This window comes from Cupressus sempervirens, chromosome 9 (assembly GCF_028749045.1).
Source record: "Cupressus sempervirens isolate cs-2001-9-10 chromosome 9, ASM2874904v1, whole genome shotgun sequence".
Taxonomy (NCBI): Eukaryota; Viridiplantae; Streptophyta; class Pinopsida; order Cupressales; family Cupressaceae; genus Cupressus; species Cupressus sempervirens.
The window spans coordinates 676,934,985-676,956,955 of NC_143126.1; the positions used below are offsets into that span (position 1 = coordinate 676,934,985).

Here is a 21,971-nt window from a genome sequence, read left to right on the forward strand (position 1 = left end):
TGTGTCTAGGCTTAAGAAAGCCATTGGTCAGAGTGTAGTGCCTTCTGCAGATTTACCCCCTTTGGATGAGGAGGGGAAGCTTGTGTTAGTACCTGAGGCTATTGTGGATACCAGAGAGAGGAAGCTTAGAAACAGGATAGTGAAGGAGTATTTGGTCAAATGGAAAGACCTGCCGGAGGAAGATTCTACATGGGAGAGTGAGCAGGTTATTCAGCAGGCTGGACTGAGATTGCTTGAGGACAAGCAATTTCAAGGGGGGCAGACTGTAATGTCCCCATTTTAGCAGTTGACCAAGTGTGTGCGCGTTAGCCTTGTTCTACATGGTCCCGAGGGCTAACGAAGGGTTTAATGGGATCTTGGAGTGTTTTGGCCTAGTCATTTCCAGTTTGGGCCAAAACGAAGTTGATTTACTCAGTTTCAGGCATACTTACTATTTTTAGTAAGTCGGCAGGACACAGTGCAGGTCAATTTTGGTGATTGGATTCGATACTCCTCGATGAGAGCTTTCCGATGAGCTATCACTCGCATTATTCGGAGTCCGATTGCTAATACATTTTAATGCCTGAAGTTTTATTAAAGTAACGTCTAATTTAATTATAAAATATTAAAGTGTTACTTTAATATTTATTTTATGGTGATGTGTACCCAAGGGAGACATAAGGGGTATTTTAATATATGTTTTATATTACACATCTTTTATCCCACATTGCCCATATGAGTTGAGGGGACCCGTGGGAATAGAATAAAAGGAAGCATTTGTGGCTTCATTAGAGAGGTGGAATATGAGAAGAAATTGGTGTGTGAGTTGCAGCTTTGTTCTTGGCATTTGAAGACGTCTATCCTCTCTTGTAACATTCTAGACGTCATTCCCTTGGGGTTTGGCCTTTGGAATTCTTTCTTATTGGCTTCATTATCAGGCAGTTTAGTTGCATTTCCGGCTACAGGCAGATTTGATATTTTGCTCATATCTTCTTCACTACTTGTCCGACGCTTATGCCGCTTGGAGGGAATGGTATTATGAAGGTAGTGGACTGATTGGAGGACAAAGTATTGTAGCAGCAAGTTCATAAGCATGGGCTGGAGTATTATGACAATATTGTTGAAGTAATTAGTGAGTTGATAAATCTGCCATGTATTTGGTTTTATGAATTCTGAAAATAACATTTTATTAGTAGCAGTTCATTTCCACTTTGCATATTATTGTAGTTTCTTGCTTGTTTATGTTGTATGATACCAATTCCATGCATGAAACACAACAAACAAATAAACGTTTGATTTCCAGAGTTATAAGGGGTTTTAAGAGGTTGCATGCAAACTATTTGACAAAATTCATTTCAGCAAATTGGTTTAGTTTTAAGCAGAAAGTAGTCAATTTCTCAGGTGGGATCGAGACACGTATAGAGCCAGCCAGCTATGATGTTGGTGATGTGGGCATTTCAGCAGAGTCAGTAGAGACATACATGCAAAGTCAAGAGACCACATATGAAGCCTTGTCAAGGGATGATGACATAGCAATAGTGGAATTAGGAGAATGCGAGGATACTATCATATCAGCAGCCACTTCTATGTCAGTTGAAGCATCCAATGAGGAGTTTAATGGTATAAATGCAGTGATTGATGTATTTTCTAATGAAGCCACACATGTTAATGATTATGAGTTTTCATCAACTACAAATTCACTTCAGTTTTGTATTACAATAGTTAATGTTGTTCTTATGTCCATATATTTCGATGCGGCAACACCTACTGTTGATACAGTTAACATGAGTACATATGATTCACCTACAACTACATCTTTTTCAATGCATGATGGTGATAATATGCATTCTAGTCCAATATATATTATGTGGATGAATAAAGGGAAGAAGATGTTTCATAGATCTTCTATGAAGTTGCCTTATGATGACATTCTGACTTCATCAGCACAAGTTTTGAATGCTAGGCTACAAGGGTTGGTCCTGATGATGCGGGTTCGCAGTTGGTTTAACTTCCATATGGATATCACATATTGGGATCCAGGTGGAGGTTGGAGTCCATTATGTTACTTAATTGCTTGAGGACAAGCAATTTCAAGGAGGGCGGATTTGTAATGATCCCATCTTTTGGCCTTCACGTTCTCCAAAGTCTAAGTGGAGGATAAGAAAAAATTAAATTAATTTCTTATAAAGTCATTAAATAAATTAAAATTAAAAAGTGGCTTTATATTTAATTAATTTAATTAATTATTGTATTACAAAGGAGATGCGTCTAGAGTGTGTATTAATTATTGGAAAGGATGGAAGCCTCTCGATTTAATTAATTATTTACAGGAAGGAGTTTTTAGGGTATGCATTAATTATTGGAAGGAGGAAGCTTCTAGCCCTTGCAATTAATTAATGTTTTAGTTCCTTCCAGAAAGATGAAGAAAAGGATAAATAGGGCTGAAAGTCTCATTGTTGAGCATCGGATTATTGTATCGGATGATGATGACCTACATTTGATAAGAGCTTGGATGTGTGAATCACACTCCCTTCTTTTGGCAATAGAGGACGTGCATTCTCTGTTGTAACATTCTAGACGTCATTCTCTTAGGGTTTGGCCTTTGGAATACATATCTTTGTACTTGATTGCAGCATTTTTAGAATTAATATAATTTCAGCAGTTGGTTCAGCTTTTGGGACATTCAAGGGTGCCCATTACAGACAAGAGCTTAGCATGCTGAGAAAAGTCTTTTAAGTCATCCCATCGTCAATATTTAAGGGCAATATAATACCCCGCTCATTCCAATTCCAAATGAATTTTAGGGGCCCTCTCCCCTATTAATCACTCCATTGTTGTTAGGCTTTTTAGTGACATATCTTTATTGTGTAAAGAAGTGATACTTTACAATCACTATGAATGATACACATAGTTCTTTACTTAGAATGAAAATATCACTAGTTCACTCTAGTGATTCATTGATTCCAACTTTCAATAGGACTTTTACCATTTTCACTCATTCTATCAACAAATATCATGCATATGTTTGATTGAGTATAGTTAAAGGTTATCCCAATTTAAGATAGATGAAAATCAAAATTGTATTAAAAAGTCAATATTTAGAAAAAATTAATTCTTCACTTTCACCAACTTTTTGCTTAAGATTTTTCCCCATTTGAAATAATCCAAAATGTAGTCTAAAATACCTTTGATTGAATCTCAAAATAGTCCAAATCTCAACAATATATCTGTAATTACAACCGCATCCAAATTAGAATCTAAAATAATCCACAATGTAGTCTGGAATACCTTTAGTCGAGTCTCAACGTAGTCCAAATCTCAACAATATCTGTAATTACAACTAGATCCGTAGAAATCCAAACTTAGTGATGAGTTGAATATCAGAGTGAACATTACAAATGTGGGAACAAACAAACACCTACTAATTTTATTTTGCCAAACTATAACACTTTCTCACATATAGGATGACACAACAACTTAATTTCAAATATTATAACGATTTTAAAATATATAGACAGTTTGAAAGTAGTGTCAAATCCTCCAAAAACCGTCATATAATGACCACATTCTCGTTTCACCACTATTTCAGAATGAAAAGCTGGAGCTTATACCACCCTTTAGGACTAACGAATAATAGATTTCAATCGTGTCCAAATAAAATCCCTCTTTGACTTAGTTTCATTTGGCAAGAGTTTCAACAAAAAATTCAATTTTCTAATTTGTGGAACATTCAAAACTTGAGTCAAATCCTTCAAACTATGTATATCGCTTGACCATTATTTATGAATGAGGCTTACACCACCATTAGGAAATTTTATTGAATGATTTTAATAATGTGTATAAGACCAAACAATCTATGGGACTGAGTGCAGCAGAAGAGCATCATACCAATACAACCAACGGCACCTGGGCTACCACAAAATGCCACATAAATTTTCCAAACCCTTTATGTAAAACCTCTGTGTTTTGATTAAAAAGCTTGCCAGTTTGACTAGCCTCATCTCTTCAGAAGAGTTAGTTGATTTGTATGCCATTAGGAGGAAGAAAGACTGCTTTCAATGATTCTGTAAATGAAGTTCAATACAAATAGTTCTCTGCTTAAATCAACAAAATTCTGTTTCTTTCTTATTATGTTAAATTATAAAATATTAGGAAGAATATGCCTCACAGTTTTCCAACCAACTCCAACTATAACCGTCTGCACTGCTCCAATTATCGGCGCAGTCATGGCACCTTTGTGAGTGCCAGTGATAGATATAGCATGGCTTATGTCTACAACTCAGGTGCAACTCACTTATACGAACAGCATATTTAATGATCTAAATCCAGCTCAAACAGGATCTCTGTGTTATAAATCTAAAAAGGGGAAGGGAGAAAGTGATAAAACTCATTTCCATGCTTTCTTATCAAATTGAATCTACGAAACAATGATACCAGACGATCCATTCATCTAATTCACCGGCCCTAGAAAAGTTGTCGTACTTTTAACAGTTATTCATAATTTCCTAGTAGAATATTTAGTTACGAATTGGAATGAGAAATTTTCAAGCAGAGAAAATTGAGCAAATGGTAAATTCTAGAGAATTTAAACAAAGGAAATAACAAGAAATCATATTGTTTTCTTCATTTCACATTAGGTTTCCATCAATCACCTTCTTGATGAGAATGTTTATAACTGCAGTCTGCAATGCCCAGAATTTAATCGGTAGTCATGAAAGTCATCCAAAGTTGAAAAATAATGATATTTAAGGATAACAAACATAAATGAAGATCAAAGAATTACTGACTGCTCACCTACCGAAAAGAAGAAATATACCTCTATTTTAAAAATCAATCACCATTTTACTTACAGCTGCATCATTTCATCAATCATTGAAAAAAATGCAATTTTTTCTTAAGTTTCTATTAAGTCCAATGGACAAAATAGAAATAAACCAAGTACTTAACTACATAATAATTGCAGTGCCACAAAGAACATTGAATACTCGAATGTTCTTCAATATCAGTGGGGTTTGTGCCAATCTACATAATTACGCACAAACATTTGCTCTTTGGAAGATCCTTCTCTGTTACAAAAAAAACAACAAAGCGGTTAAAAGCTCATGACAGAACTGCTGCAGTAACTAGCCTCAAATTCTAGAATATCCCAATCACAAAGTAAAACTTCGTACAACTGTGTTATTAAATCACAATAGAGAATGAAAGACATGAAAACAATTATCACTTTCAAAGAATGACCCATGTGGGAGCCAAAAGGACTTCCATCCTTAACATAGAAAATAGAGCATAAGCCTTTTAATCGCTTCCTAAGATATTCGTATAATATGCAAATTATCAAAAGGGTTATGAATTATATCATAGCTTTCATCCACTAACCAAATCACATAGGGCTTTTTCCTATAGCACAAGGAACTCAAACCTGCTGAAACAAGCCACCATGACTGAATCCAAGAAGTGGTCTTCCCAATCTCCTTAGAAAATAAATAAAACCACCATTTATTAAAGAAGGAAAGCTAATTACCAACAGGGAAGGAATATGAAATTTGCTTGCAGTGAAGCAGTATGTAAACCACTGTTATAGAAGAGAACTAAAATTTAGATAGAGAACAGTCAGAAGAAGAAACCCCAATCATTGAAATTCCAATAAATAAAGAAGCTCAAAAAAGCATCTGGCCATTATTGGCCTCTATACATCCTCAAAGAGCCTAAAAGACTGGGCAACTGATCATGGAAGACATCCCCCGCAAAGGAAATTAAGTCCTGGATGCTATTTTACCAACTTTTTATCACAAAGGAGCAACACTTTGTCTATCACGATTCACAACAGTTGTATGTATAGAAGCAGCCCGTTCTCAACTCCTTTATGTCAGAGAAGTTCTCTTTTCCTACTTAGGACCTGCCCCCAGTCCGTTCCAGATCTAGTGATAATAGCTAGACGAATGTGCATGCTTAAGATTTGAACTCCAGTGGGATAATCACAACTGATAGCTAAGTCTTCCATCCTCAATCTTGATAAACCTCTGAAAAATAAAATAAAGCCTAGACTGATGGGACAACTACAGGAGAAGCCAGTTGATTACAAAGGCATAACGTTAAAATGCAAGAGCCAACCCACCCTAACATGGACATCTTGAACAAAATTTATCAAATTCCAGCAACAACATCCCCAACCAATGCTGCTCTGCCCAAGCTAGTCCAAGATAATTACAGAAAGCAGAGCTGGTAAATGATTAGTTTGATCATATTCCCTGAACCACGCAAGCAGCATACACCTCTCACAATTGATCATCATAAGGGATTTTCTACCTAATACAAATCTTAAATTCTTAATAAAACAATTCAATACAATAAAAAAGCAGGCACAATATTACCCTAAAGTTGTAGCAATTACAAGACCCAATCGTCAAATACATAACACAGGGTATCAACTTGAGAATATATAATAAGAACTAAAACGACACAGCACACAGCTGTCTGGTATCAGAACAATTGAAAATTTTAACCTTAACCATAACATGTAATTAGCTTAAATATGGCAAAACAATGAATAGCCAACACTATAAAATAATTTCTTTATTATTCCTTATTTAATGGTCAATATTGTAAATATTAGATGTTCCTAGATTTACTTCAGTTATCAATTGTTTCTTATTAGAAACATTGATCTTGTATTATAAATGATCGTTTGATTTAATTATTCATTATTTTTACCAATTACTTGTGCAATATGGTATTTATTTTTTCAAAAAATTTAGAATTTCTTTTTGAAATCATTAGGCTTCATTTTTTCCGAAATTCTTTGTGTATTGTGGTTTTCCATCCATCTCTGCTTGTGGATCAACTTTGACAGTGGCTCAAATTTGTGGCTCGTTTTCTTCTGATAATGCCTTTTTTTGACATTTCTTTGGATTGCCATTTCTTTTGTTCAAGGTCACTGTTCACCCATGCAAAGGCTTTCTGTAGTTTTTAATCACATTTTTCCATGACTAAAATCCTCTGCATTCCTGTGCGAAGTCACTTTTGGCACCTAGTTTCTCTTCCACGGGATTATTTTGACGACCGGTGGCATTTCCTGTATTTGATTGCCCATTTCTTGAAATTTTTTGGCACACACAACCTGTTCGTTGGTCGTCCTATTGCCTAAACTTCAGCTCCGCCACATGATTCTACTGATTACACAGGTTTGATCCTCAAATAGATATCCTGCTAATCTTTCAGAGATTACAATGGAAAACATAGATGATAAAGACCGTTATTAGTTCACAATAAAAGCTCTTTGAATATACAGGAAAAATCTGAAAGCCTTATCATGGAGAAATAACTAGTGGAGAGACACAATAATGGATGGTCATACTTTAGCACCCAAATCCCTTGTAAAAATCCCCTAGCTCATCACAGGTGCTCAGAGTGAGATCATTCTACAAACAATCACAGAGAAGAAACTAAAGAACAGTCTTCTCCTTTCAAACAGACAAATCGTCCTGGTCAGATGGATTGATTGGAGATTGCGGAAGAATCTTGTAGAAACTAAAAAATATTAGCCAGATTAAATAATAGAAGATCTGTCCTCGTACTCAGAGTCTTTCAAGTAGTAACCATGGACCAGTTCAGACTCTTTGCTTTTCACAACATAGTCTACAATTCCAAAGATTTAGAAGATCAATTGCCAAAGATCACAAGTCAATCAATCAATTTTTTTGTCAGAATACAAATTACAGTTAGCGCTATTGCAGTCCAGAAAAACATCCATTCAATAAAGAAACCACTAAAACTTCTCACAACACAACAAATTTTAATATTAAATATTTACCACTTTCTGACCATCAAGGCCGTGTGGGTAAGGAGAGAGCATATGGTAGATGAAGAATAAAAAAATTTATTTTTACTGAAATAATAACAATGCCCAAAATAAGTAGCAATTGATTGCATGGACAATACAAATATGTTGAAGCTTAATAAATATGCCAAAATGTCTCAAATACACAACATTTAAATACAAATCAAATCTGCTATTACACTATTTGTTGTTTCAGAAATAAAAAATTTGTTTAAATCAAAACAAAGCTTTCAACACAAATACAACGTCTAAATGAGATTGCCTTTGAGAAATCAAAGAGGTTTCGTCTTCTAATCTCCAAATCCTAGGATTTCATCCTTGAATTGATAGTTGAACACAAAACTCTAGCTCTAACAAAGACTATTTGAAAAATGGCAGTTGCCTCCAAAGCCAAGCAAGCACCTTATTTATAGAAAATGGCAATGCTCCATTTCCTCTTCAAAATAGTAATTAAAATATTAATGAGATTCTCTCCCAAAAATAGCCAAAACTGATTTACTATAAATAGTAAGTCAGTCGACTGAGACCCTCAAAACAGTGTCAGCTCACAGGGTAGTGATGATGAACTGACATCGCCAAGCTACTGGAACTGCTAAATTGGGGACATTACAATGTTACTATCACCTCACCAACGTATAACTCAAGTTGACGCAATAGAAATGAATCTGATCAAACCTTCAATGCTCAATCCTTTCTTATCCATAAGCCTTCATCAATGAACTTGTGGAGAGACCCACCATCAATTAGAACTGTAATTGATTGTCTGGAAGCTCCCCATGAGCCCTGAATGGAAGTTATCATGGTGATTGTAAGAGAAATACAAGTGTATTTGAAAATGCCAACAAGTCCTATAACTTCTATCTCAAACTCAAAAACAAAACTCTACCTTCTGATTGCTTGTAGCAGTTCTTGATCTTCAACTTCAATCTCCTTATATAAAATCACTCAATATAATCCATTTGTCTCTTGCCAAGACATCTGTGACCAGGTCCCCAAGGCTCCCTACATGAGAACACAATTTTTCTTCTGAGCTCATTTTTCATCTACTCGTCAATCATTTTACCACAATGGGTTTAGGAGTAGTTCTGTGTGAACCAAATCCTACTTCCTGAAAATCGCCCTTGCTCAATCTAGTGATGGGCAACCTAGATTGAGACAAGAATTTGTTCCTTAATATGGACAGCTCAAGTGTCAAAGCCCTCATAATAGCTCCCTAAAGTAATGATATTGCAAAGGGTCTAACTAGACCCTTAAGTGGCTCATACGGACCACTGAAGAGGAATGGAGTCCGCTTTATTAAAATATCAAGTAACATAATTGCAACTTTCTAAATTCTACTACGTACACATCTACAGACGAATGTTGCTTGATTCTGGCAAACTCCTCAAAATACTTTCCCTCATCCTTCTGCTCAAATGTGCCTAGGAACTTATGACTTAAATTATCAGACAGTTTGCTCAAGATCATGCCCTTGTGCAACTAGACCATGGTGCCACCAATCGTTGGCAAAGCCTTCCAAAAAAAACAGGGCCATCATAAAGCTGAATTCAAGCCTCTGAGATCAAAAAGATGGGTCTAATTTGTAAAACAAATTATTTGTTTTAATACAAAATTTATAGAAGGTGCATTGCTTTAGATTTAAGGATTGGTTTAAAATCAAGATATTAGGGGGTTTCTCCTACAGATTCAAAGAGAAGTTTTACCTTATACATCATTCCACTTTAATCTGTCTTGAAAAAGAGAAATTAAAACAGCAACACATAGAATGGCCAGCAAAAAAAACTATTGTGCTACAGTCTAGTCACCAGAACATTATTTCCACAACCCAGACACTACTGACAGTACAACTCACTTCTACAATTACTGAACTCCTTCCCTTCAGTTATGAAAAATAGATGTTAATATTACAACAGACATTATCACAGCTATAGCTCATCATCACAGGTTACAACCAACAGCTACCTGTGCAAATGGCCTTTTGGTCAAGTGTATGCCTCTAGCCTGATTAATCTCCCCTTCTGCATCCTTCTCAGTTCTTCCCTACCAAAAATGATTTGAAAAATGGATCTAATGATAGGGCATTTAGTGCTGGGTAGGACTCTCTGCCTTCCATGTTAACCCTCTGTATCCTGCTCATTTTGTGTCTTCTTCAATTTTGGAGTGTGAATGCTGTGAAACTTTCCATTAAAGCAATCATGGCAAATCAAACTATAGGTGTATTTTTTTTGTCCACAACATTTATTTGCTACCCCACTTTTTGAAGAGTTCATTTCTGCTAAGCCTAAAATAGGCTTAAGCCAATAAACAAAATTGGTTATTTTGCCTTTGAACAATTCCCCTCTGAGATCTTCACAAAACTATGTAGTCTGGTTTTTCAGCTGCAACTGCCAGATCATCTATCCATAGAGGTCATGTAACTATGAACATCAGATTTACATAGCACTTTTGAAGCTGCTGCACGTCTTTCTGTAGAATCTGTCTAGCTGCTGCAAATGTCTTTCCATAGATTTTAAGGTACTGTTGCAACATCTTTCAGTGGCAGTTGTTTACCTACTATGAGTGTCTCTCTTTAGCAGCTGTATAGCCTCTGCAAAAGTCTTACCATAGCAATTGTGTTACTCTTGCTAAATTCTCCCATAGTTCCTAAAGAACTGTTGTCAGCATCTTTCCACAGCAATTGGAAGGTTTCTGCAGAAAGAATTTAAACAGCAATAATCATTGTTACAGAACAGATCCTTCTGCGGCCAGTTCTACAAAGTCTGTCAATGCATGTGACCTAACATTCATCATTTTTTTGGAGGATGCAAGATTACCATTTGGCCTTAGAATGCTCCTGCATAAGCTGTACATTTCACTAGGATAATAAGCTATGGACTTCTAATACTCAATTCTGTGCATCTCCAGCAATTCTCTGATAATATCAATAAAAAATGTGTTCCTTATTCACTGGTAAATTTGAAGGACGTCCAAACCTTATCTCTCTGCTTGTAAATAAAACTGGTAGTATTCTTGACTGTACTCTGGCAAATTGCAGGCTGCAACCCATATTGTAAAATGTTTTGCAGGTACAATACTTCTGGCAGCTCCAATTCTACAGGAGGTTTGGACTTGGAAATGGATGTTTGAAAATTGAAAATTGAAAAAGAATGGTAAGTTAAAAGGAAAGAGCCCTCCTAAGGAGAGGCACTGGCATGGAGGATAAACTACCAAGATAAAATATGCTAAACAAGAACAGTTTCTCAGCCAATCAATTTTTCAGTTACATGTCTGGGAGGTACATCCTATTTTGCGAGAAACTCAAAAGCCAAATGAGTGACTAGAAAGCAAAGCAAAAGAAAACTGTGGAAACCTTCTACAAAATTCTCCAGTAAATCGATGACTTGCAGAACATCAAAATAAGGGTGTTGGAGAAATTATATTACAGCCTTTCCCATCTCTGAGACACATCTGGCCTTTAACTAGCAAAAATCTGATGTCTTTTAGTAGCTTTGAATACCTTGGGCTTGTTTATTTTCTCTTACTATGAATATAAATCTACAAGACTTGCGAGCACACCTTACTTGTTTATTAGACGATGATATTTCTAGAATTCACTATTTAAAAGAGGCGTCTTTGGTCCTAGAGATTTAAATATGGAATTTTTCCTGGTAGATAGGTTTTGTTTTGTCTCATATCTTCTTCAAGTCTATATACTGGCTCGATGACAAGGATTTTTTTCTTTTCATAAATAAATAAATATTTAATCTTTACATTGTCACAAAGAAAAAGTAAAAACAAGTACTTAAATTTTATGAATCTCTAATCCAGAGAAACACACTGATTAAGTTCATTTTTTTTAAAGTACAACCCTCATAAACTTGATTGCAATGTCCCCATTTTTGTGAATGTCAGCTTTCAAAGGATCAGCCTATTCTTGACCCTCATAGGCTAATGGAGTTGTTTAGAGGGGCCAGTTGGCAGAGTCAAAGGCCAGTTCCTACTCCAGTGGTCTGGGAAGTTCAGAAATGCTCTTCATTTGAGTCGGATTGACTACTATTTATAATAAGTGTCTATTTTGGGAAAGTTAGGGTTTCTATCTAAAGCAAAGTAGTTGAAGAGGTTGTTGCCAGTGTTCAGATTTAGTATCGTTGCTTGGACCAGTTATTTAGAGACTTACTATTTAAAGTAATTCATTGTTGAGGGATTGCTGTATCTGGCAGGGCACCTGGGCCCTTCGTATGCATAGCGATTGACTCCGTCAATTGGCTCAATTTGAGGGAGTTTCTATTTATAGTAAGTCATCTATCTAGTGTTCCTATATTTGATAGGGCACCTAGGCTGGCCACAGTTGCAGTGATACTGATGACCCCTTGGCATCTGTGTTGATTAGGTATTCAGGGATTTGCTAATTATAGCAGGTCGGGGATTGATAGATATAGAGATAGACCCTTACTATTTTAAGTAACACAGTTAAATGCACAGCGGATATAATGGTTGACTCTCAAGCTCGGTTAGAATTGAGAAACAACAATCAACAGAGTTATAACATTATAATTATTATTAAAGTTATACTTTAATGTTACACTTTAATAATTATTATTTATTAAGTGCATATCATTGCTAAGTTAAGTGGACTTTATTTTATAAGGGAGTTTTAAATGTTTTAATAGTATACATTATAATAAGTGATAAAGTGTTATTTAAAAGGGAGATACAGGTGTTTACTAAAGTATACTTTATATTTTAATCATAATGTGTGCATCAAAAGGAGGGAAATATAATTAAATGTTATATTTCAATTGCAACAAAAGCAAATATTTTGAAAAGCTAAGTTATGACTTAAGTTATGCGAGGTGTAAGTTTGAAGCTACTCCCCAATCTTCAATTGAGAATTATAAAAGGCTTCTTTGGTGAAAATGGGTTCATGCTATTGTGCATTTGCTTTTGTTGATTTGGATGACAAGAAGAAACAAGGGTTTCAATATTTCAGACTTGAAGAATTGTGAGTTCTTCAGAGTTTTTACAAGCTTTTGAGGTGTTGAAATAAACACCAAGATTTGCTACAGTGTGGACTTCATTGAGAAGTTTAATTTGCGCTTACAAGTGAAGAATCAATACAGGGTTTGAGTCAGTTTGAAGGTATTTTCTGAGGGTGATAACAACATTATACCCTGGGCGGTTATCAGTGATTAAATTATGGCTTTGGTGATTGTTGTGAAGAGAGTTTGAGGCAGCCGCACTCAGCTGCAAACCCATGTGGTCATTGGATGCTAGACAGCTAGGTCTAGGGTAGAATAATCTTGTCTTGGCACTCAATCTCAGATTGGAGTTGGCTGCTGGAAAAATTCAGGCATTGTTTAGAGAATTTTAAAAAGTCTTGGGCTAAATATCTGTGCTGTGATCCGTTTCCAAGTTTTTCCTCTTAGTTAAATTTTAGTTTTCAGAATTTAATAAATATTTCTGTTAGCATGAATCTGATGGCATTCCTTTGGGGGAGTATCCTAAGCATTGGAGAGACTGTTAGCATGATTGACATGTTGCATTCATGACCGTGTTTGTCATTGATGTCAACATAGTATTGTTTCTGTGAAGACTGGCTGAGTAGCAGACAGAGAACAAAGTCGGACGGACTGTGTATTGATGATGAGGTTAAGCACAATCAAGGATATGTTCTACATTGTGTTTAGATGAAGTGGATATTAAAGAATTACAGAAGACAGTGTGCAAATAGAGTATATGATAAGTGGTTTCTGATGTTTGGACTGTATCTCCTAATAGGGATAGAATTGTGATGAGAAAAGTTAAACAATAACAGTAGACAGCCTAGTGATGATGTTAGCAAGTACGCAAGGTCAGAGGTCGCACGTGTGAGAAGTTGTATCTATTGTGAGCCGACAGTGTTGTGTAATTGTAAAGTGAGTGTAATATTCTAATGAGGTCCTATTATAATTAATTGGGAAAGCCTCAAGGCTGACTCAAGGAAAATCATTACCATCAAACATGAAATGGATACTACCAATACCAATCTAAGCAATTATTACAAATGGCAACCGTACCTGATATTCGCGAAGGAAATAGTATTCTTTATTTATTGCCAAGAACCATCAGTACATCATTCATGTTCCAATGTTCTTAAATATTGCTCGGTTGGTTAGGGAGACCAACAGACGCACCCCCTCGCTTCCTAACTAACCCAACCCAAATACTATCTTTAATTACATAAATGTTTTAAAATGCCCTACACCTCAAGGCCGACTCAAGGAATTATTTTTAGGATATGGTATAAAGGAAGGTTATTTCCTTTGTGGTGATGTGGTAATGATTGTGTAAGTGCAAATTGTACAAGTGATATGCGAAGTTGGTATTTGCGTGTAAGCGATCCAAGGGATTACTAGATGTGAAGTTTGAAGATCTAGTATTGAGATCAGAAGAGGATTGGTCCAATCAAGAGGGCAAAAGAGTTTGAGATTATTTGTTTATATTATTCTGCAAGGAATAATATAGAGATTAGCTGGACAGTAAATTCGGTGGTCTTGCCCCTGAAGCTATTTGGACAATGGATCCTTCTACCTTCTACAACTCTTAACAAGGTTGGCCCACTCCTAACAGGGTTGGAATCTCGTAACAGGGATTCAAAATCTCCTAACAGAGATTGATATGTACTAAATGTATTTTATTGGCTCCTAACAGAGTCCATCCTCTTACAAGGAACTTTTGTATTAGTATATCATTTTGTGGGTACCATCCGCACCGGGGTTTTCCCTCTGATCAAGTGTTTCCCTAGTTAACATATCTGGTGTTATTGTATATGTGTATCTTCTTATGGATGCTGATTATATTGTTCAATGCATTGGACAATTGTTTTGGAATTACTATAATCTTTAATACAATTATCTTGCCTGGCAACACTTTTTTCAAAAATTCAAGGAAATGCTTATTTAATTCAAAAATCAGTTCTATATATTATTGCATAGCAAGTTAGTAGTCTGGCAGAAGTTAGAACCAACAGGATTCCTATACAAGTATTAAAGCGACTTCCTACCACCCTGTTGGGTTGGAAACTAAACCTTATATCAATCGCAAATTCAATATTGAAGCAACCAGCACAATATTTTGTTTCAGTATGGGTTTCGAAGACAATGTTATGGTTTCTTATAGAGAATAACTTGCACTTCCACTAAAGATTAGAAATGATCTTTCATTTGACTTCTATGTGGAGTATCAAATAGATTGTGACAAGTAAAAAAGAAAATCAAAAAAATGCAAGCAGCCAAGCGTGAACAGCATCTTGAATTAAATCCGGCAAAAACTTATGCCTTCACAACAAAGGATAGCTCATAGCTTGCAGAATAACGAAGATTGGATGCAAAGATTAACCCATAATAATTCTGATTTTTCAGACAGCAGTCTTCCACTTGGGCATGAAGAAGGATCGAAAGTTAGGGCAAATCCAGGAGTCACAGGGGCGACCTTGGGTATTGGTACTCATGAAATTAGCACCAAGAATGAGGATTGCATGGAAATTTTGTCCCATAACAGTTCTGATTTTCATGACAGCAGTAAGGAAATTTTGTATCAGTGTGAGACAGCAGTGTTTACACATGTTGAAGATGGCACCGGTGACTTCTCACATGGGTACTCAAGAGTTAGGTACTAATGATACATTGTATATTGAGGATTCATGTCTTGATGAGTCTAATTTCTCAAATCAGACCTTAGAAAATAAGTTAGAAGGGTTCATTTAGTGGCATTGAATCTTAGGATCATGAGTTGGATGGACTTGTAGTTACACTGCGAGTGGGAGTTTGTAAAGATACTAATATATCAGCAGCTTCTAGTTTACCAGTAGAGCCATCTTTTGGGGCACATAGCAGCAGTACCCTAGTTGATGATGTGTGCATTGATGATAGCACATATGATATTGTTGACCATGAGGTGAACATCACAAGTACAACTTCATATCATAGAGAAGACTTTGATTTAGAGAGCTTGAATGGGAGTCATGAATTTTAGAGACATCATTTGGTTGGGCAACTGAAGATTGGCAACAGAATGGTTGCCACAACCATTGAGAATTTCAATGTTGCTCACTAGATGTTAGCTATATTTGGTTGGGGTACTCCTATATCAGATGAGCATTGTGATGGTAGTTTTTCCCGTACAGAGTTTCATACACTATAAGAAGCTATCAAAATAATGGAACAAAATTATTTACAGTTATAGGCTGAAAGAGACTATCTCCTTGAGTCGGTTTGCACTTGCTATGATGCGTTGAGGAGAAAGGAGGTAGATGAGCTCACCCATGAGCTGGAAGTGACTATGGATTCATTGGAGAGAGTGCAGTTGGCCCTTCATGAGTCTCAATCACAGATTGAGGAGTTGTCTATGAAGTTGAGGGTGGCACTGTCTTCACCAACTTAAGGTACAGTTCAATTTCCTACATAGGCAGCCGGTGATGGCCTTATATCAACGAGTTATAGTTGTGAGCAGGTTGAGGATGTGGTTACACTTATCATAGTTATAGGTGTAGATGATATAGTTGGGATGAGTGCATCTATAGAGAGCATCAGAGAGCCACGTGTTCCACCCAGTTCTCGTGTGGTTACATCCACTATAGTTGTTGTTGGGGCAAGTCAAGTGATAGAGGTTATATACAGTGTTATGAAAGTCGACACTTGATCGAAGTGGGATCTTTTTATTGTGATAGGATAGGGAGTACTTGTCACTACTTTTCTAATCCACACACAAAGAATCTGATGATGCATCGATGTGGATTTTCTCCAAGGTTGTACCATCCTTTGTGGAATGAGTACTTGTCACCTACAATAGTTGGGATCGGTGGCTAAGAGTTGGATTACTTACAGAGTTGGCACATCTAAGGGGGCCTTGCAGAGGATGGAGATAATGGTAGTGTTACAGATGCCTTTCGATGTTCTTATCTCATTAGTACAGATGGATATGTATTCAATGTGTTTTGGGTCCCTAGTGCAGACATAACTAGCACTACAATTTGGTTGCGTCTTGTTGAAGTTCAAAGTTGAGCAATAGAAGTCAGAGGATGCTCTTCTTGGCAGGCTATCATTGAGTGTTTGGGATCATTCTAGTGCATCAAGATTTTAGATAAGGCTTGTAGAGGAGTTCTGGAATGTGTACATGGTACCAAGTACATATGGTTTTACTTTTGACTCCATGTGCATGATCTCTTTTAGATGCACAATTGAGTTGCGCATGTGTTGGACAGTGTGCATGACATCTCACCTTGCACGATTTTGGGAAGCGAGCTTCATTTATCTTTTGAGTTGCTTCCCTATGAGATGTTCATTCCTACAACATTTATAATCACATTCATTTCAATTTGTCAAGTTTTGTCTGTTAGATTGGTGATGATGCTACAGGAGCTAGTTGATGATCATAGGGACATTACATAGTTCTACTCTTGCAATCTGGGTGGATTGGTGTTTTTTTTGTTTCTGATATTGCTCGGGGACAAGCAATTTCAGGAAGGGCAAACTGAATGTCCCCTTTTCCATGAACATTAGCTTTTAGAGGATAAGCCTATTTCTTGACCCTCATAGGCTAATGGAGTTCTTCATATGGTCCAGTTGGTGAAGTCAGAGGCCAATTCTCACTCCAGTGGTTTGGGATGTTCAGGATTGGTCTTCATTTGAGTCAGATTGGCACACTTTCTGTTTATATTAAGTGTCTATTTTGGGAAAGTTGGGGTTTCTATCTTTAGAATGGTACCTGAACAAGTTGGTGGTAGTGTTTATATTTAGTATTGTTGTCTAGAGAAGTTATTCAGAGACTTACTATTTATAATGAGTCATTGTTCGGGCACCTAGGCTCTTGGTATGTACAATGATTGAATCCTCCATCAATTGGCTCAGTTTGAGTGACTTGCTATTTATAGTAAGTCATCTATCTAGCATTTCCATATTTGGTAAGGCATCTGGTCTGGCCACAATTGCAATGATGACCCCTTGGCATCTTTGTTGATCAGGTATTCAGGGATTTGCTTATTACAGCAGGTCAGGGGTCGATAGAGATAGACCCTTACTATTTTTAGGAAGGTAGTTGGATGCACAGTGGATGCAATGGATTACTCTTAGGCTCAATCAGAATTGAGAAATAATGATTAATGATGGAGTTATAACATTATAATTATTATTACAGTTATATTTTAATAATAATTAATTGTTAAGTGCATATCATTGATAAATTAAGTGGAATTTATTTTAAAAGGGAGTTTTAAATGTTTTCAAAGTATACATTATAATAAGTATTATTTAAAAGGGAGATATAAGTGATAAAGTGTTATTTAAAAGGGAGATATAAGTATTTTAAAAAGTAAACTTTGTATTTTAATGTGTGCATCAAAAGGAGGGGAATATAATAAAATGTTATATTTAAATTGCAACAAAAGCAAATATTTTTAAAAGCTAAGTTATGATTTAAGTAATGTGAACTGTGAGTTTGAAGCTACTGGACCAATCTTCAATCGAGAATTATAAAAGGCTTCTTTGGTGAAAATGAATACAATTTATTGTGCATTTTCTTTTGTTGATTTGGACAAAGAGAAGAAACAAGTGTTTCAATATTACAGACTTAGAGAATTGTGAATTCTTCAGAGTTCTTACAAGCATTTGGAATGTTGAAATAAGCACTGAGAATTGCTACAATGCAGGCTTCATTCAGAAGTTCAATTTGAGCTTACAGGTGAAGAATCGCTTCAATACAAGGTTTGAGTTTTTTTAAGGAGGATTTTTTACTTCTTAAAAAATGTTGAAAAAATTAGAGGTCTACTTCCCACCACAAGACTATATGTAATTTGAAGGTTTTTTCTGAGGGTGATTGCAACATTATGCCCTAGGTGGTTACCAGTGATTAAATCACACCTTTGGTGATTGTTGTGAAGAGAGTTTGAGGCAGCCGCACTCAGCTGCAAACCCATGAGGGTGTATGCTAGACGGCTGGGTCTAGGGAAGAACGATCTCATCTTGGCATTCAATTTCAGATTGGAGTTGGCTGCTGGAAAAATTCAGGCATTGTTTAGAGAATTTTAAAAAACCTTGGGCTCAATATCTGTGCTGCAGTTTGTTTCCAGGTTTCTTTCCTAGTTGCATTTTAGTTTTCAGAATTAAAAAGTTTTTCCCTATGCATTGTTTATACATTTAAATCAGTAAGAACTTATCATAGTTCAATGCACTAAACAATTGTTTCAAATTTACTTCAATGCAAATTTTTATCTTGCCTGCAGCACTTTTTTCAAAAATTCAAGAAAATGCTTATTTATTTCAAAAATCACTTCAATATATAATTTGCATAGCAAACTAGTGATCTGGCAGGAGTTAGAACCAACAAGGTTCCTATATTGATAAAAGTTGCAACTAAATTCCATCGAAATTTTTACAATTTATAGAGAGGAAGCTAATGTCTATAGTTTCTTTACAAAGAATAATATTCCATGGAGATTTTCGCAACTCTTAAAGGAAGTTATAAACCACCTGAACTTTTGTTTGGAGAGCGTACTATAACAAGCATTGTGATGACCCCAACTGGAAGCTCACCCATAGGTATCCATGATTCTGTCAGAGTCTTATTGTTTTCCAAAACTTTCCCCGCTGTGATGAGCATTATATCATCTATCTTTTTTGGAGCATTTCCCTTGTCTGAAATGCACAAACACATTCACTAGTCAGGATTGTGCACAAATAAGACTAACAACCATAAGGATAAAGAGGTCAAAAATTTAAAGCATCTTGTGCAGAAAGAATGCCATCTTTGCCCAGCCATATATTTTGGTACATGTTGATATGAAACTACAGTTTTCAACAAGGAAAAATAAATCTAACAAAAAATTCACTGCTTATAATTGCAAGGTAGCAGATATAAAAAATTACAACCTGGGGGCAGTAGAGGTCCCCAACACTAATCACATAAACAGTTATACAGATACCTATATGTAGTGTTTGAGGTGTCTTAAGAAAATTCAAGGTGTCACAAAGTAAAGCATATTATCATAGAAAAGAAAACAGGAATAGAAAAATTGGAAATTGGAAATCAGGTACAAGGTTCCAAGATAAGAGTCTGCAAGATCATTGGTCAATGCTTGTGCTGGTTTGAGCGATGTGAGTCAAGCTCATGCACACTCTTGCTGCAAGTAAACAAAAAAAATAGAATACAGTGGCTAAATGCTGAATAAATGAATTAACTTACAATATGAAGTACATATATAGGCTAATAGTCATCTAAATTTAGTGGAGCCAAAATAGGCATGTCCAATTATTAAAGACTTACTAAAAATAGCCTGACCAAAAATGGCATGAGCCAAGACTCCTACTTAACTACTGTCACGAACCTGTAATTGATGTATATAGAAACTGTTAATATTTGTTTAATTATTATGGATGCCCATGTAATTACTATACATACCGAAATACTTTTATAATAAGTTGATCACAAGAACAATTATTATTAAGAAACTAACAATAGTAATTTATTGGTTAAAGAATGAATTATTAGTGAATAGTATATAAGACATAATCAATATCAATACTAATGCAATCTATTAATCAATAATATTAAATATATTATTATTACTATTAAATTTTGCAATTAAAGGACACCAATTTTACAATTTAAATGAAACAAAGAATTATAAACGATAATGATAACATTATTAAAGGTGAGCGGTATAAAAGAATTACAACATTAAAAAAACACTTCCAAATGCATAATGATAGATGTATTCATGTTAGGGGCATGAAATACCTATCACACCCTTTTGGAAGGAAGGGTATTTAATACATATGGATTGCACTCTCCATGGCATCAAGAAAAGAGAAGATTAAAATAAGGTAGGCACTTGGGAAGTTGAAAATCATCATAGAGGATAACAGATATTAAGTAAAGAGATTGAAGGAGGATTAAATATACGGAAATTTAATAATAAAAGGAGGAAGGAAAAAAATGTACATACCGCCACTCCATACCACATCAGCAACGGTATGTACACCTTGTTATTCGATATGAATATTGAAATTGATTTGTTAAGACTTAATTAATAGATTCCTAGTATGTAGGTGTGTGTGTGATGAATGCATATATTTCATAAAATTCTAAATTTGTGCATATATATATTTAAAAAATTGAAATTATATAGGCATGAAATCCCATCGCCTACCCATTTCTAAGGTATCTTAGGGTAGGGAGTTTGTGGCAAGGGGTGTTAGAATGTAGAGGTATTGAGGGGCGGGGGTGGCGGAGGGGGGTTGAATCAATACAATCAAATGATTCCGAACTTTAACTGCTAATCTATAAAACTGAATTGCCAACTTTCAAATGACTTAACATATAACTGGTATAAGCAAGTAAAGCATAATAAGATAGAATCACCTCACACATATGACTCATGACATAATAATTTTGATCAGCGAAAACCCTTGCTAGAAGGTAAAAACCGCGGTGCGGATGGTACCCACAAATCTTCACTATACTACATTAGATGAATTTGTCTAGTTAAGAGCATACTACCCTTTCGGAGGGTTCACCATGTTAGGAGTGACTTTCTAACTTTGCTAAAGGATTTACATAACTCTTTTAAGAGTCTACCCCATTAGAGGATTTACAACTTAGAACCTTTTAGGGTCCACCCGATCTAGGGATTTACCGGTTGTAGTTGTTAGGATATAACTAAATCTTTAATTTGGATATGGCACTCTCTTGCCTGTCAAATCCCCCATTCTCTCTTATCTGATTTGTTGCATTGTACATTTCTTTTTCTATATTTTGATCGCAATTGTTGGATCACTCTCTTTTGCTTAGCTTACATTGGTCATTCTCTTTTGTTGATATCTTCAATATGAACCACCAACTTCTCCTACTCTCTCAATCCGTCCATTACAAATCCTATATGCTTACTTGTCCTAACCCTTCATTTGAATTTCTATTTCCATGTCTTTCATCTCATATATTTCACATATCTCAATGATTAAATTTGACTAGGTCAGCCTGCATCACTATTTTACCTGTCCACCACTCGGACTAGTCAAAACGTATTACCTACCCCAAGGTAACCCTTACATCTTTTATTAGCCTTCACTATGTGGATTCACACTATCCAATGTGCCTCTTCCTTGACCAATGTGCAAATTGTCCACATTCTGTCAGATAATCA

The 21,971-nt window shown here is 35.7% G+C and overlaps 1 protein-coding gene across 3 annotated transcripts in view; it reads right to left on the minus strand.

Annotated features, from left to right (window-relative positions):
• Positions 1–4,578: 4,578 nt before the first annotated feature.
• Positions 4,579–21,971, minus strand: part of LOC149540540 (membrane-anchored ubiquitin-fold protein 3-like) — a 63,317-nt gene continuing 45,924 nt past the window's right edge. The window contains exons 4-5 of one of the 3 annotated variants that reach the window (XM_089801633.1): positions 19,300–19,464; positions 4,579–5,045 (exon numbers count right to left, since the gene is read on the minus strand). In XM_089801633.1, coding sequence (XP_089657759.1) covers positions 5,002–5,045; positions 19,300–19,464 — 209 coding nt within the window. In that variant the 3' untranslated portion in view covers positions 4,579–5,001. Of the gene's footprint in view, positions 5,046–9,668; positions 10,505–19,299; positions 19,465–21,971 lie in introns of those variants that run through there. The other 2 variants (XM_089801632.1, XM_089801631.1) reach the window with 2 other exon arrangements.